Source organism: Emys orbicularis, chromosome 22, assembly GCF_028017835.1.
Source record: "Emys orbicularis isolate rEmyOrb1 chromosome 22, rEmyOrb1.hap1, whole genome shotgun sequence".
Classification (NCBI taxonomy): domain Eukaryota; kingdom Metazoa; phylum Chordata; order Testudines; family Emydidae; genus Emys; species Emys orbicularis.
In genome coordinates this window covers 2,484,708-2,497,806 of record NC_088704.1, presented here as the reverse complement: position 1 = coordinate 2,497,806, position 13,099 = coordinate 2,484,708, and the positions used below count along the sequence as shown (strand labels likewise).

The 13,099-nt window shown below is 43.2% G+C and overlaps 1 protein-coding gene across 2 annotated transcripts; it reads left to right on the top strand.

The window, feature by feature from the left end:
* The first annotated feature begins 88 nt into the window (after positions 1-88).
* Positions 89-5,548, top strand: SVBP (small vasohibin binding protein). 2 transcript variants are annotated; one of them, XM_065421415.1, is made up of 2 exons: positions 89-205; positions 5,103-5,548. In XM_065421415.1, the coding sequence occupies exons 1-2, from the start codon at positions 89-91 to the stop codon at positions 5,187-5,189; spliced, it is 204 nt and encodes a 67-aa protein (XP_065277487.1). In that variant the 3' UTR covers positions 5,190-5,548. The 2 variants fall into 2 exon arrangements, 1 of the variants encoding a protein (XP_065277487.1); XR_010562329.1 differs by lacking the exon at positions 89-205 and adding an exon at positions 4,701-4,895 and having other exon boundaries at positions 5,103-5,162.
* Positions 5,549-13,099: the final 7,551 nt, after the last annotated feature.

Here is a 13,099-nt window from a genome sequence, read left to right as displayed (position 1 = left end):
CCGGCGGAGGGGGCAGGGCGTGACGCTGCTGTCTCACTTGCAGGCCTTGTGCCGGCCCCGAGCCGAGCCGGGCCGGGGCGAAGGCGCCATGGAGCCCGGCGGTGGGCGGAAGGAGAAACCCAAACCCAAGGAGCCCATCAGCCGCCTGGAGAAGGCCAAGCAGAAATCAGCCCAGCAGGAGCTGAAGCAGAGACAGAGAGCAGAGGTGAGAGCGAGGGAGGCTCCCTAGGCTGGGCCCGGCTCGGATGGGGCATGGCCACGCCCCTTGGGGCACGGGGCACGGGGCTGTACCTTTCCTGGCTGTAAGGGGCTGTGTGTGCTGCAGCCAGTGGCCAGACAATCTGCCTGGCCATAGCCATTCCCCCTCCCTCCTTCTCTTTCAGATTGTCGTGGGCGCCTGATCCCCTCTGAGGCTGAAATGCAGATTGAGAAACCAAAGTCTGACACCATAGCGATGGGCTCGATAAAAGAATGTGACTAAACCAGCTCTCAGAGGCATTCTCAATCCCCTAAACCACTGCGCCCTCTCGTGACCTCAAAAGTTTTCTGCCTGTCTTTATAGGTTGCCAATGGGCTAGTCAGTGAGAGGGAGATGGTGTGAATTTCTCAATGAAACACACACTGCAAGAATGTAAACCATGTTTCTACCTTTTCCTGTGACTGCAGCCCTTGTCTCTTGCTTTTTCAGCTGTGCTGTTGCCTTGTTAATCTTCCCTTGCTGCAAAATGTGGCCAGCCATATAACTACAGCTGCAAAAGTGTGAAGTGTCCCCTTCCTCCACTCCATTGTAGACCCAGTACTAAACACTAGTTCAGCTCCACTGCAGCTAGTGATGCTGAGAGCCCTATGGGTACATGGGTTACCAGTGAGCATAATACTGTGGACTTGTGTAATTTCTGTATGTAGACTAGTGTAACTAAACTTCCTTTGTAAACTGGGGCAACCCCTGCCTGGACATACTTACATTGGCTTAAAATCCCACATTACAGCTCCTAGGGTATGTCTACACTTGCAGAGTGTTTGCGCTGTAAGTTTCACCGGTGAGAGGGAACCGGTGAAAGAAAAGCGCTGGTTTGTGTACTCAATTCCTCAGGCAAGAAAAGTCAGAGAGAGTTTACATTAGCAGCACTTCCGCGGATGAGAGCAGTGCTCTAGGGCAGCCATCCCACAGTGCAGCTCTCTCCAGTTTGAGGATTGGTCTTGTGGGAAGTGGGGGGTGATTGCGGGGCATCCTGGGTCCCTGCACAGCTTCCTCTCCCCAAACACTGATAAGCTCCAGTAGCTCAGCATTGCTCCAAGCAAGGGATCGCTTGCTCCATGGAGCAGCCATTGTCACCTGGACAGATGATATGTAAGCACTTACCAAGAAAACAGGAAGGGGAGTTTCAAAGTTCCCAGGGCTTTACAGGGGGAGGGGTGAATGTCTGTTTACCTGGCAACAGAGCAGCAGAGCTGCTGGCCAGAGTGGTCACGTAGGCACTGTGGGATATCCTCAGGAGGCTAAAAGCTGTGTAAACAGGAAGAACGTGTCTTCACTTGCACATCACCGCAGAAGCATCACCGGTAAGAGCTGTGTGCCTCTCGTGGAGGTGGTTTTCTTTTTGCGGTGAAACTTCTGAGTTTCACTGCAAAAAGTTATGGCAAGTGTAGATGCTCCCATGGTTTTTGTGCAAAAAGGGACTTTTTCCGCTTTAAATGGCAAGTGTAGGCATGCCCTTAGTCACACTACGTAATGCACATCCGGAAGGTGCTCGATACTGTGCTGATAAAGGCAGTATAGGAACTTGACTAGAATTAAAGTGGTTCTATCTGCTTTGCATGTCCATGTACATTCACTGACACAAGCTAAATTGATGTAATCCAGATTTGAGTAATTAACCCCACAGGGGGTTTTGCACTAGTCTAACTAATCAGTTTAAAATGACATTGCTAGTTAAGGTGCAGCTGTGTGTGTAGACCACACACCTGTGGTGTGTAAACCTCTTTAGAGCAAGTCTGACTCTCACAGCATTGAGAAGACTGGCAGCTGGAGAGGCATCTACAGAAGAGTTTCAGCATTGCTTACACTGGTATTGGCAACAGCTGGCAAATGGTAGCCATGTCCCTTGTGCAGACAGGGCCAGAGAAGTATGAATAGCAAAACCTAATTGGGACCATTTAAATTCTAACATGCTCAGGAATAGTCCTTTGCTTCTCTTTTCTGTACTGACAAACAGAAACTGTAGAAACAATGTAAAGTGCCATTAATGTTGCCCACTTAAAACAATTGGGAAATCTAAAAGTTAGAGTTCTCATAATACCTTGCCTCATGTCTAAATTTTCAGTTAGGTTATTAGCCAGTACAGTGTTTGCAGTGCAGGGCAACTAGTTACTATGAGCAGGGCGGACGAGAGGGGGGGGGCGGGGAGGGGAAGCCGGTACAAATTACCGGGGTCCGGAAAGGGGCCCGGCTTCTCTCCCCCCCGCCCCCTCCCCGTCGGTCCTGTTTAGCCGGTCCGCCCTTGCTGGGGGGCCCAAAAATTTTTTTTCACCGGGGCCTGAACCTGCTCTCGGCGGCCTTGACTATGAGAACTTTAACTCTTGCTTTCCTGACTGTGTTTAAATGAGTTTCCTTATTCTCGATAATGGCATAAAACATGAATAAATGCGGTGTAGGCAGGGAGCCATATGTTGTATCTGAACATGTTCTTGGAGGACTGTTTCTTTCCTATCTAATCCTCCTTGTCTTGTAAATAAATAAATTAATGGAGATATCCTATCTCCTAGAACTGGAAGGGACCTTGAAAGGTCATTGAGTCCAGCCCCCTGCCTTCACTAGCAGGACCAAGTACTGATTTTGCCCCAGATCCCTAAGTGGCCCCCTCAAGGATTGAACTCACAACCCTGGGTTTAGCAGGCCAATGCTCAAACCACTGAGCTATCCCTCCCCCCCTTATTTTATTTATTTTATATTTATTTATTTTGTAAATGCCTCTTGCCTTTGCCGCTCTCCTCCAGCTCCTGAGTTTGCTTTTGAAGTTCTTGATACCATTCCCATGGACCAATAGGGGGCACAGTTACACCATGCGTGGTTACATGCTGCCTTCACCAACTAATGGAGTGAGACTGGGAGCATGACACTGCACCCCTAGGATTGTAGGAAAAGGGTGATGTAAGAAGGACTTTCCAGCTCTGTTCTTACGAGTTGTTTATCACGAGTGAACTTTTCTTCTTATGCTGTAGGCAAATGAACTGCCAAGCTGCACACATAGCATGTGTCTAAATATTGATGACGCACATGATTCCCGTGGAGGGAAAATGGGAGTCCAGCGGAGGGCAACGAAAGTGATTAGGGGGCTGGGGCACATGACTTACGAGAAGAGGCTGAGGGAACTGGGGTTATTTAGTCTGCAGAAGAGAAGAGTATGGGGGGATTTGATAGCCTTCAACTACCTGAAGGGGAGCATTCCAAAGAGGATGGAGCTAGGCTGTTCTCAGTGGTGGCAGATGACAGAACAAGAAGCAATGGTCTCAAGTTGCAGTGGGGGAGGTCTAGGTTGGATATTAGGAAATGCTGTTTCACTCGGAGGGTGGTGAAGCACTGGAATGGGTTCCCTAGGGAGGTGGTGGAATCTCCATCCTTAGAGGTTTTTAAGCACGGCTTGACAAAGACCTGGCTGGGATGATTTAGTTGGTGTTGGTCCTGCTTTGAGCAGGGGGTTGGACTAGATGACCACCTGAGGTCTCTTCCAACCCTAATATTCTGTGATTCTATGATGTGGCATTCGTAACCTGGTCTACACCTAAAAGTTAGATCCACCTACCTACGTTGCTCAAGGCTGTGGAAAACTTTCATGTCCAGTTTGATGTAGTTAGGTTGCCCTAATCCCCACTGTAGACTCAATGGAAAAATTCTTCAGTAGACCTAGCTACTGCTCAGAGAGGTGCTTTTACTACAGTGACAGAAAAACCACTTTTGTCATTGTGGGAATTGGCTATGCCATGGTGCTACAATGGCACAGCTGAAGCGCCATAGATGTGCCGCTGTAGTGTAGACATACCCCTTGGGAGCACTGCTTGCTCTTGCTCCCATCTCTGTACTTTTTCTTTCCTGATTTTTTGCTCCTCTCAAAATGTTTCCATGATCAATGGCAGCAACTAAATGTTGTCCTTTAAAATGCCTGTCTGTTTCTGGCTGCACCTGTAGTCCACTCCCTCCATAGCTCTCTCCGGGTGTAAAGATACTGCTTGTTGCAGAGAGCACATAGCCCTAGTCAACTTCCCTTACTTCTCTCCTGTGCAAAGTGCTGCTTTGGCAGCAGACATCTGATTAGGAGCTCTGGCGAGGGCATCTGAACAGTGGGTCTCTGATGTTAAAGCTATTGCACTCAAGTGATCTGGGAGAAACCCCAGTGGCAGCTTGATGAGATGTGCTCCCTTGAAAATCAACACAGGAGGGCAGCAGAGGGGAAGTTAGAGTCAACCTGAAAGTGCCTTCAACATTCATCTGTAGAGAACCCACTCATCCTTGGAGCCCTAGCCCACTTCTAGCTGAGGGCAAACGTGTCAATGGCCACAGCAGCTCTGGGATCTGCTCTTCCTTACTGTGTGCTCCACTGATGCTGCCACCTTCAGAAATGAGTTAAATGTGGCTTTGGGGGCGACCCCTGCCCTGAATCGTCCAGGCCAGGGGGGCTCACTTTACATTTCAACACATGTATTTCTTTCCCCTCTGCCATACAGAGAGACCCACAAACGGGACAGTGACTGACTGAACAGGTGGGACTGGCTGTGTACCCCGACAAACTGGCTAGACTGCTGTACTGACAAGTGTGCAGAAAGGAGGCTGAAAAAACAGCAAATCATTTTTCCTCCTCTCAGCTATGGGAATCTTTGGGGGTTACTTGTTGTAGCAGGTAAAAGCATTTGAGACAAGTGTGACTTAGAGTGATACGGTCTCTTTGTAGTTAGAAGTTGAGGTGCCTCTTGGCATGGATACAGTTTCTTTAATGTTTTAGAGAGACAATTCCTAGAAGCAGATTAGGACCCCAGTCTCCCAGCACGAAAACTACGGCCCTACGTGGCAAGTGTTATTCTCAGACACCTCCCTTTTCTCTGCACAGATCTACGCCCTGAACAGAGTGATGACGGAGCTTGAACAGCAGCAGTTCGATGCCTTCTGCAAGCAGATGCAGGCTTCTGGAGAATGAGTCCCTCTGTCTGCCATCCCAGGATTGCCAGTGGCATTTTAGACCAGGAAACAACATGGTTGAGTGGTGGTCAGAGCTCAATGTTCCCAGGCATCTTTCTGCTGACCATGGGCAATAATAAAAAAACCATACAGAACTGCACACTTGCAGATATAGAGGGGGTAGGATCACTTGTACGGCATGAACCTTGCTCCACCTGCCCTTCATTGTAACTGCCTCTGACCCATTGTCTGGAGTTTTTCCAGCAGCAGTGCAGAATCCTCTGGTTCATCCTTGTTAAGATGGCACATTTTTCATTGTTTTAACACTGTCCTTCTTAAAGGTATTTATTACTTTGGTTTGACAAATAAACATTTTTTAAAATAAAAATTGTGGTTGCCCTTACCTGGTCCTGACGCATAAGGGAAGTGTCTTCTAAAAGCAGCATGTCATGGTTGGAGCTGTGAGCTGTTGGCCAGGAGAATGAGACTACCACCCATTTCTTTTAAATGCTACTGGATACAAGACAGACCAGTAACTGGGTGGGCGCTAAGAACCTGGGAGCAGAGAATGGACATGCAGAGAGCATGCCATTAGCACACAGCTCTGAGATCGGGAGAGGGTTGGGAAGAGAATACCCACTGACAGGATTTGACACCTCTCAGCTATTGTTTGTCTGTATTCATCTGGGGGGGGATGTGCTCATTCAGCTAAGAACTTCCCATTGTGATGAATGGGCCATGTCACACCTTTGTGAGCCTCCTGTACTGCAGATGGAGTGTAGAGTCTCTACCCTAGTAGGATCTACCCCTTGCTGTCCTCCAGCTCGCAGATGCACTCCTCACAGCCCCATGGGTACCACATTCCATCTCTCTCATGGTGCCGGTAGCTTGAGCAGGGATGTAGAGCAAGCTGTGCCCAGGCAGTTCCCTCATCGCCTCTTCCCTTGTGTGTTGAGAAAGTGGTGATAGTGAAACTCGCTAACAAAAAAAGCTTCTGTGAAAGGGGAGTTGTGGCTGCCTGGCAGTATCTTGTGTTTCTGAAAATGTTCACTTTGACTGAAAAAAATTCAAGTGGTTCTGTTACAGGTATTTGTTAAGTACAAGTGTGTTTTAAAACATGCATCTGCTTGAATCTCTGACTGTATTCCCTTCACCTTCCAAGCTCAAATTCAGTCACCTTTATTAGGCTACTCATCTCTTTGGCAGTTGCTTGAATGGTACAAGTGTCACTGTTTGTAAGACCAGGATTTGTGAAAGAAGAGTGTCCCCGTGTCTCTGACTGATGCAGGATGGATACAAATTAATGATTAAAGTGATTAAAGATATTGTAAAAAATCTGATTTAAATCAAAAACTGGATTTTTGATTTAAATTAAATACCAATTTATTTTTAAAAAATAAATGTACTTACATTTGAAATTGAAAATCTATATCAACACCTGAACATATAGTACCTTAAAATCAATTACATTAAATACAAAAAATAACAAGCAGTATGTTTGCTGTCAAATTTTAAAGAAAGTCAAACCACTGAACTGGGGGAAGTCTCTGGCTAAGTCCCTGGAACAGAGTTTGTTGAAGAGCTAAATCCGCTTTTGTCAGCAGTAGCCTCTGCTGCAGGTGCAGAGAGAATATTTTCTTCATTTTTGTGTATTTAGCTAATTAACTTCAATGGCTAGTTCGTTCAAAATTAAGAAACCGATTGGGAGTTGACAAAGCAAGAAAGCTTGTTTTCCTCTTTCAATCTATGAATACAAATTAGGTGTGAGAGGATGAGATCTGGAACAATCAGTTCAATTCACTAACTTTAGATAACGCTTCCTTCATTTAATAAATCAGTTTTAAATGCAAAATATGTTGATAATTTTTTTCCTTATGTACCCAGCACTGTTTAAGGTAGATTTAAGTAATTTTTTAAATGCTGTTTTTGTGCAGTTTTATTTGAATTTCCATTGAAATAGAGTTTGACAAATCACAAGTTAAAAAAAAAACCCAGCATCTAGTAAATAAGAAATGCATCATTTGCCATTTTCTACCATAAGAAAAAGGTAAAAATTAAAAATATGAATAAATGTAAGTTCTGCTACATAATTGCTTAAATGTGTATAGATAATGTATCTTCCTGGTTAGCAAAAAGAAGCACTAAGTTTAGTACAGTAACTCCTCACTTAAAGTCGTCCCGGTTAACGTTGTTTCATTGCTGATCAATTAGAGAACATGCTCGTTTAAAGTTGCGCAATGCTCCCTTATAACGTTGTTTGGCAGCCACCTGCTTTGTCCACTGCTTGCAGGAAGAGCAGCCCGTTGGAGCGAGCTGGTGGGGGCATGGAACCAGGGTGGACCAGCAGCCCCCCATCAGCTCCCCATTCCCCTAAGTTTCCTGTGCGGCAGCCGCTCAGCAGGCTATCAATTGCCAGCAGTTCAGCTGTCCCTCCCCCCACTGCCATATGCTGCTCCTGCCCTCTGCCTTGGAGCTGCTCCCAGAGACTCCTGCTTGCTGGGGGGGCGGGGGGGAGAAGGGGCTAATGTTAAGGTGTCTCCCTCCCCCTTGCTCCTACCCCTCACTTAACCCATTTCCATAGAGTGGGGGGGACACGACAGGGCTCAGGACAGAGGGAGCTTCCTGGCAGCAGCTCCTGTCTCAACTTGCTGATCTACTTAAAAAGGCATTGTACTTAGGGGGGGGTCAGCGTACTTAAAGGGGCAATGCACATCTCTTTCACACATACGGTGTGTGTCTCTGTCTGCCATGCTGTCTCCCCTCCCTCCATTCCTGCTGCCTTGTAGAGTGTGAGGCTACATTAACAACAATGGGTTAACCCTTGAGAGCTCAGCTGATCATTTAGCAGTAAGGCATTCCCTGGGAAATATCCCACCCTCGGGCTCCACCACCTCAACCAAGCTTCACAATCATCATTGCTGTGTACCAATATTAAACTGTTTGTTTAAAACTTATACTGTGTGTGTGTAAATGTGTATGTGTATGTATATATATATATATATATATATATATATATATATATATATATATATATATATATATATATGTATATATGTATATATGTATATATATGTATATATATATATATAGCCTTTGGTGAAAAAAATTTCCCTGGAACCTAACCCCCCCATTTACATTAATTCTTAAGGGGAAATTGGATTCTCTTAACATTGTTTTGCTTAAAGTTGCATTTTTCAGGAACATAACTACAACATTTAGCGAGGAGTTACTGTATAAAGGCTATATTTAATTGCAAATCAACATGTTTTAATGGTTACTGACCAATGAGACTAAATCTTTCTTTAGGCAAGTAACTAAAATGTAGAAATGCAAAACATGATTAACATTGATTATTTAAATCAAGGTTTCCTGCTTGCTGATTTAAATCATAATTAAAATTGGTGATTTAAATCAATCCATCGTGAACTAATGTCTTCAGCACTGCTGACTATAAAATGGCTGGACAGATTGTCCTATCGATGATTAGTCCTTGTCTATGTGGGTTTTCATTATAGATTCTTAGATTTCAAGAGCAGAAGGGACTGTTAGTTCATGTAGTTTGACCTCCTGCTTAACACAGGTGAGAGAATTTCATCCAGTTACTTCTGTACTGAGCCCAACAATTTTTGTTTGACTAAAGCAGATCTTTTAGAAGGGCATCCAGTTTTGATCTGAAAACATGAAGAGATGGAGAAACCATCCCTTCCCAGTCATTACAAAATAGAAAGGGGTGGACGGGTGTAGAGGGAGTTGGTTATTAACTGACAACTTTTTGGACCAATTGGGGTTCTGGGCTTTGATAAGCTTGACTCTAGTAGGCAGGTTTGATTAATCTAGGCAAGTCAGGGGCTATAGTTGAGGAAACAGCTTGGTGTCTGTGCAGTTAACACAAACACTTATTTGGCCTTTCCCCTGTTGGTATAAATGTCCGTCTTTACATTTACAGCATCAATGAGTTTGAAGAACCTTATTGCTAGGCGCATAGGCACTTGCGGAATAAATCTCCCTCTGACAGGTGCATAAACTCCTGCATTCCACAAAGGATGGATTTCATTTAAATCAAATTGATTTAAATCATGATTTAAATCACTAGTCTGGAAGACTCAATTTAATCATGGATTTCTACATAAAAGTGTATTCTTGTTGGTTGTTATAACCTTAATACATATTCTTCACAACTCGGAGATAGATGTAGGTTTGATTTTTAGAAGGTACACACTATACATTTTTAAAGTGATTTATTTTGAAAACTTTTCCGATTAGTTTTACAGCTATATCAGAAAATCAATGATTGTTTGGTTATTTCATTTACCAAAGGTAATTGAAGTGGATATTTATGAAGTCAGTGGGAGGTGAACTATCTCCAATTCAACAGGCTAATCATTAATATTTGGAGGATTTTCTTGCCATGCTGTATTAGGAGGAGACAGACATTTAAATTTTTATTTAACCAAAACAACAATGTTATGTATTCTGGATTTTTTTCTTCAACAGCAAACATAAAATATTTTAACAAAACAAGCATATGAATTTTTGAATTTAGTTAAACATTCAAGTTTTTTAAAATCAGGTTTGTTTTTGTTAAAATTGTTTTTAACTAAAATAGTTAAATGAAATATTTTTAAAAACCCACAAAAATTAAATCAACTCTGTCAGCCAGGTCGACATGAGAAACTTAAAATATTGGCTTCTACAGTTAACTCAGTCATCTTCACCTTCATTTTCCTGTTTGTTCATAATCTGGAAAAGAAAAACAAACTTTCCTGCTTTTTCAGGTCCCAAACAATTTCTCAGTTTGGAATGAATTAGTCCAAAGGAAGAAGATATTCTTTCTACACCGGCAGAAGAAGCTACTGCTGTTAAAAGTGAGATTATCACTTCAACAGTCTCTGAATCCAAGTGCTTAAGTGACTTCCACCAGTTCACTGGTGTGACTTTCTTTAAAACATCATCAGCAAACATATATTTCTTGAATGGTTCACTCTTAGCTCTGAAGTTTATTATAGTTGGCATTATGGAAGGATGATTGCTGGATGTCCATGTCACAGCCAACGTCTCTTTTTCAGCAGTTAAGGTTTGACCCTGGTGCTGAGTATTGAGAATATTTGCAAGAAAATGAGCTGGAGATAGTGCTTGTCCCATTCATTTTTTTAATGCTTGTAATTTAACTCTGTCATTGCATATTTCTCTTTTTAAGATCTCACTCAGTTCCTTCCAAATTTCAACAGCGTCAGCAATAAAACAGCTATTTCCCTGCATTTTGTTCAAGGCTACAGAAATAGGCTACAAGGTAATCAGCATGTGTTCAACATTTCTCTTAAGCCCAAGGTTGAGAACTTTGGCTGTGACAGTGCCATCGATTTTTTTCACGATCATCGGATTAGGCCAGTTCTTGATATAGTGCTCAAAACAGTCCACTATTGAGTTCCATCGCACGTCTTGTGGGAGAGTTAGCTTGGTTCCTCCCACTTTTTTCAGAGAAGCTGCTGCAAAGTGGTTGTTATGGAAGTATTTTGCAATTTCAACAACATTAGCCTTTATTTCTGGAACACTGAAGTCTTTGGCTAGGAGGTGCATCAAATGAGCATTGCAACTGTATGTTGTTAGCTTGGGACTCTCTTCTAAATAATTTCTTCTCATCTTGGATACATTTGCAGCATTGTCTGTGACCAAGCTGCGTACTAGACTTTTGAATTTTTTTTCACAGTTTGTTATAGCTTTTACTGCTACTTCTTGTAAGTATTCTGCTGTGTGCACATTTCCGGATGTATCAATTGTTTCTGTAAGGAAGACATTCCCTTCTTCTGTTGTCACACAAGCACATACAACAGGATCATTGTGGACATTGCTCCACCCATCAAGACTCAGGTTAACAATTTTACCCTCTAGACCTTTTGCACACTGCTCAATTTCTCTTTCATACACTTTATCCAGCAATTTGCCTGTGACATCTGCCCTGTTAGGTGGACTGTATCCTGATCTTAATGACTGAACCATGCTAATGAAGTGTGGGGTCTCAATCATATGGAAAGGAGAGTTTGTTGCATAAACAAACTGGGCTATTATTTCATCAATTACCCCTTTTGGTAATTTGCTGGTTCTTATCACAAACTTATCTATGGTTGTCAGGGCCGGCTCTAACTTTTTTGCCACCCCAGGCAAAAAAGAGGGAGCGCCGCCGTACCCCCGCCCCAGCACTGCCGAAATCCCCACCCCCGAGCACCACGCCGCTCGAAGCCCCGCCCCTTCCAAGCGCCGCGCCGCGCCAGCCCCCACCCCCTCCAGCGCCGTGCCGCCCGAAGCCCCACCACCCCGAGCACCGCAACGCGGAAACAAAAAAACCCCCCTCCAGCGCTGCCCCAACGAACCAAAAAAAAAAAAAATAAATAAAAACCCGAGCGCCGCCCTGCCCCAAGGTGCCGCCCCAAGCACGTGCTTGGTTGGCTGGTGTCTGGAGCTGGCCCTGATGGTTGTTTCTGGATGATGGAGATTTTTTTTTTCTTTTTGCTACAGGTGATATACTGTGGCTAAGTGACATACATGATGTGACTGAAACACTATCATTGGCAGATAACTCTGAAACTATAGAAAATGATGGTGATCTTGAAGGTGGATAGACTTCAGAATCCTGTATGTTGAGGATGGATTCTCCTAAACAAAATAAGTCAATGCAGTTATTTAATTATTATTACCATACTGCTCATTTTATTACTCATTGCATTCACTGACACTCAGTACTACTTTAATGGTGAAATTGTAAAAGGAAGATCTGCCTATTTCAGCTATTTATTTTTATCACAACTGCATCTAAAATGATAGTACCATAGAGTAACAACTATATTTTTTGCTCAAACATGAGAATTCAAGAATAGTCCAGAAGGAAGACAGGCAGTCCTTAAGAAAGAAGTATGAAATAAAAAAGTTTACCAACCTGAAGATCCTGCATGTTCAGACATGTTCCTTTCGTCATCTTCAAGGCAGCTTCCTCCTGAGAAGGAACAGTTCTCATGATGTTGTTTCATTCGGGCAACCAGGCCTTGCATTTCTTTGTTGTACTGTTTGCATTGTGCACGCATACCAGTCTTACCCGCAGGTAGAGGAACTTCATTAAAATATTCCCAAGCTGGGTCTCTTTTACGGCCTGCTGCCATTATAGGTTTTCCCTTCTAGTGAGAGAATGGTATGGTAGATCTCAAATCAATCAAGGCTACACTCAGAATGACCTCAAGACTTCTGGAATATGCTGCTCAAACAGTTTCACTTTTGTTTCTACTGCCTGTCCCTCCCTTCTCACATTTATCTCCAGACTTCTTCTACTTGTCCAGATCTATTCCGCCCCCAACAATCTTCTATTCATTGAACTTTTTGAAACTTTGCACTTTTAGAGAGAAGTAAGGGATTGACTCTGTGTACACAAATTTGCCGAGGGACAATAGGGCTGGGGTCTGTTATTTCTCACCTCTATATTATTTATTTATTTATTTATTTTAAAACATTTTTGCTGTTAACAAGGATGTTATCTCCGGAGACACAAATCCACAGTTTGAGAACTGCAAAAGTAAGGATCTCTGATGGTATCTTCTAGACTGAGCACTGAGTCCCATTGGGTAGATAGAAAGATTAACCTAAATAATCTATACAGAAGCCCCTGGAACCCCATAAGATTGGGTCCCTAATCCATGAACTATTGGAACTCATTTACAAAACTTTTCTTAAACATTACATGAATATATTGTCTGATACTATAGAATTAGAATTTCTAATCCTTATTCCATGATGAGATATCTTTGAGCTACAATGTATCTGAATTAAAACTATCTTTAGATAGATTTTTTCCTCAAAAAGCATTTTATCAAAAAAATCCGATTTAAATTTAAAAAATCCAATTTTTTTTTAAATCACTGATTTTTATCCACCCTGATTCCACAT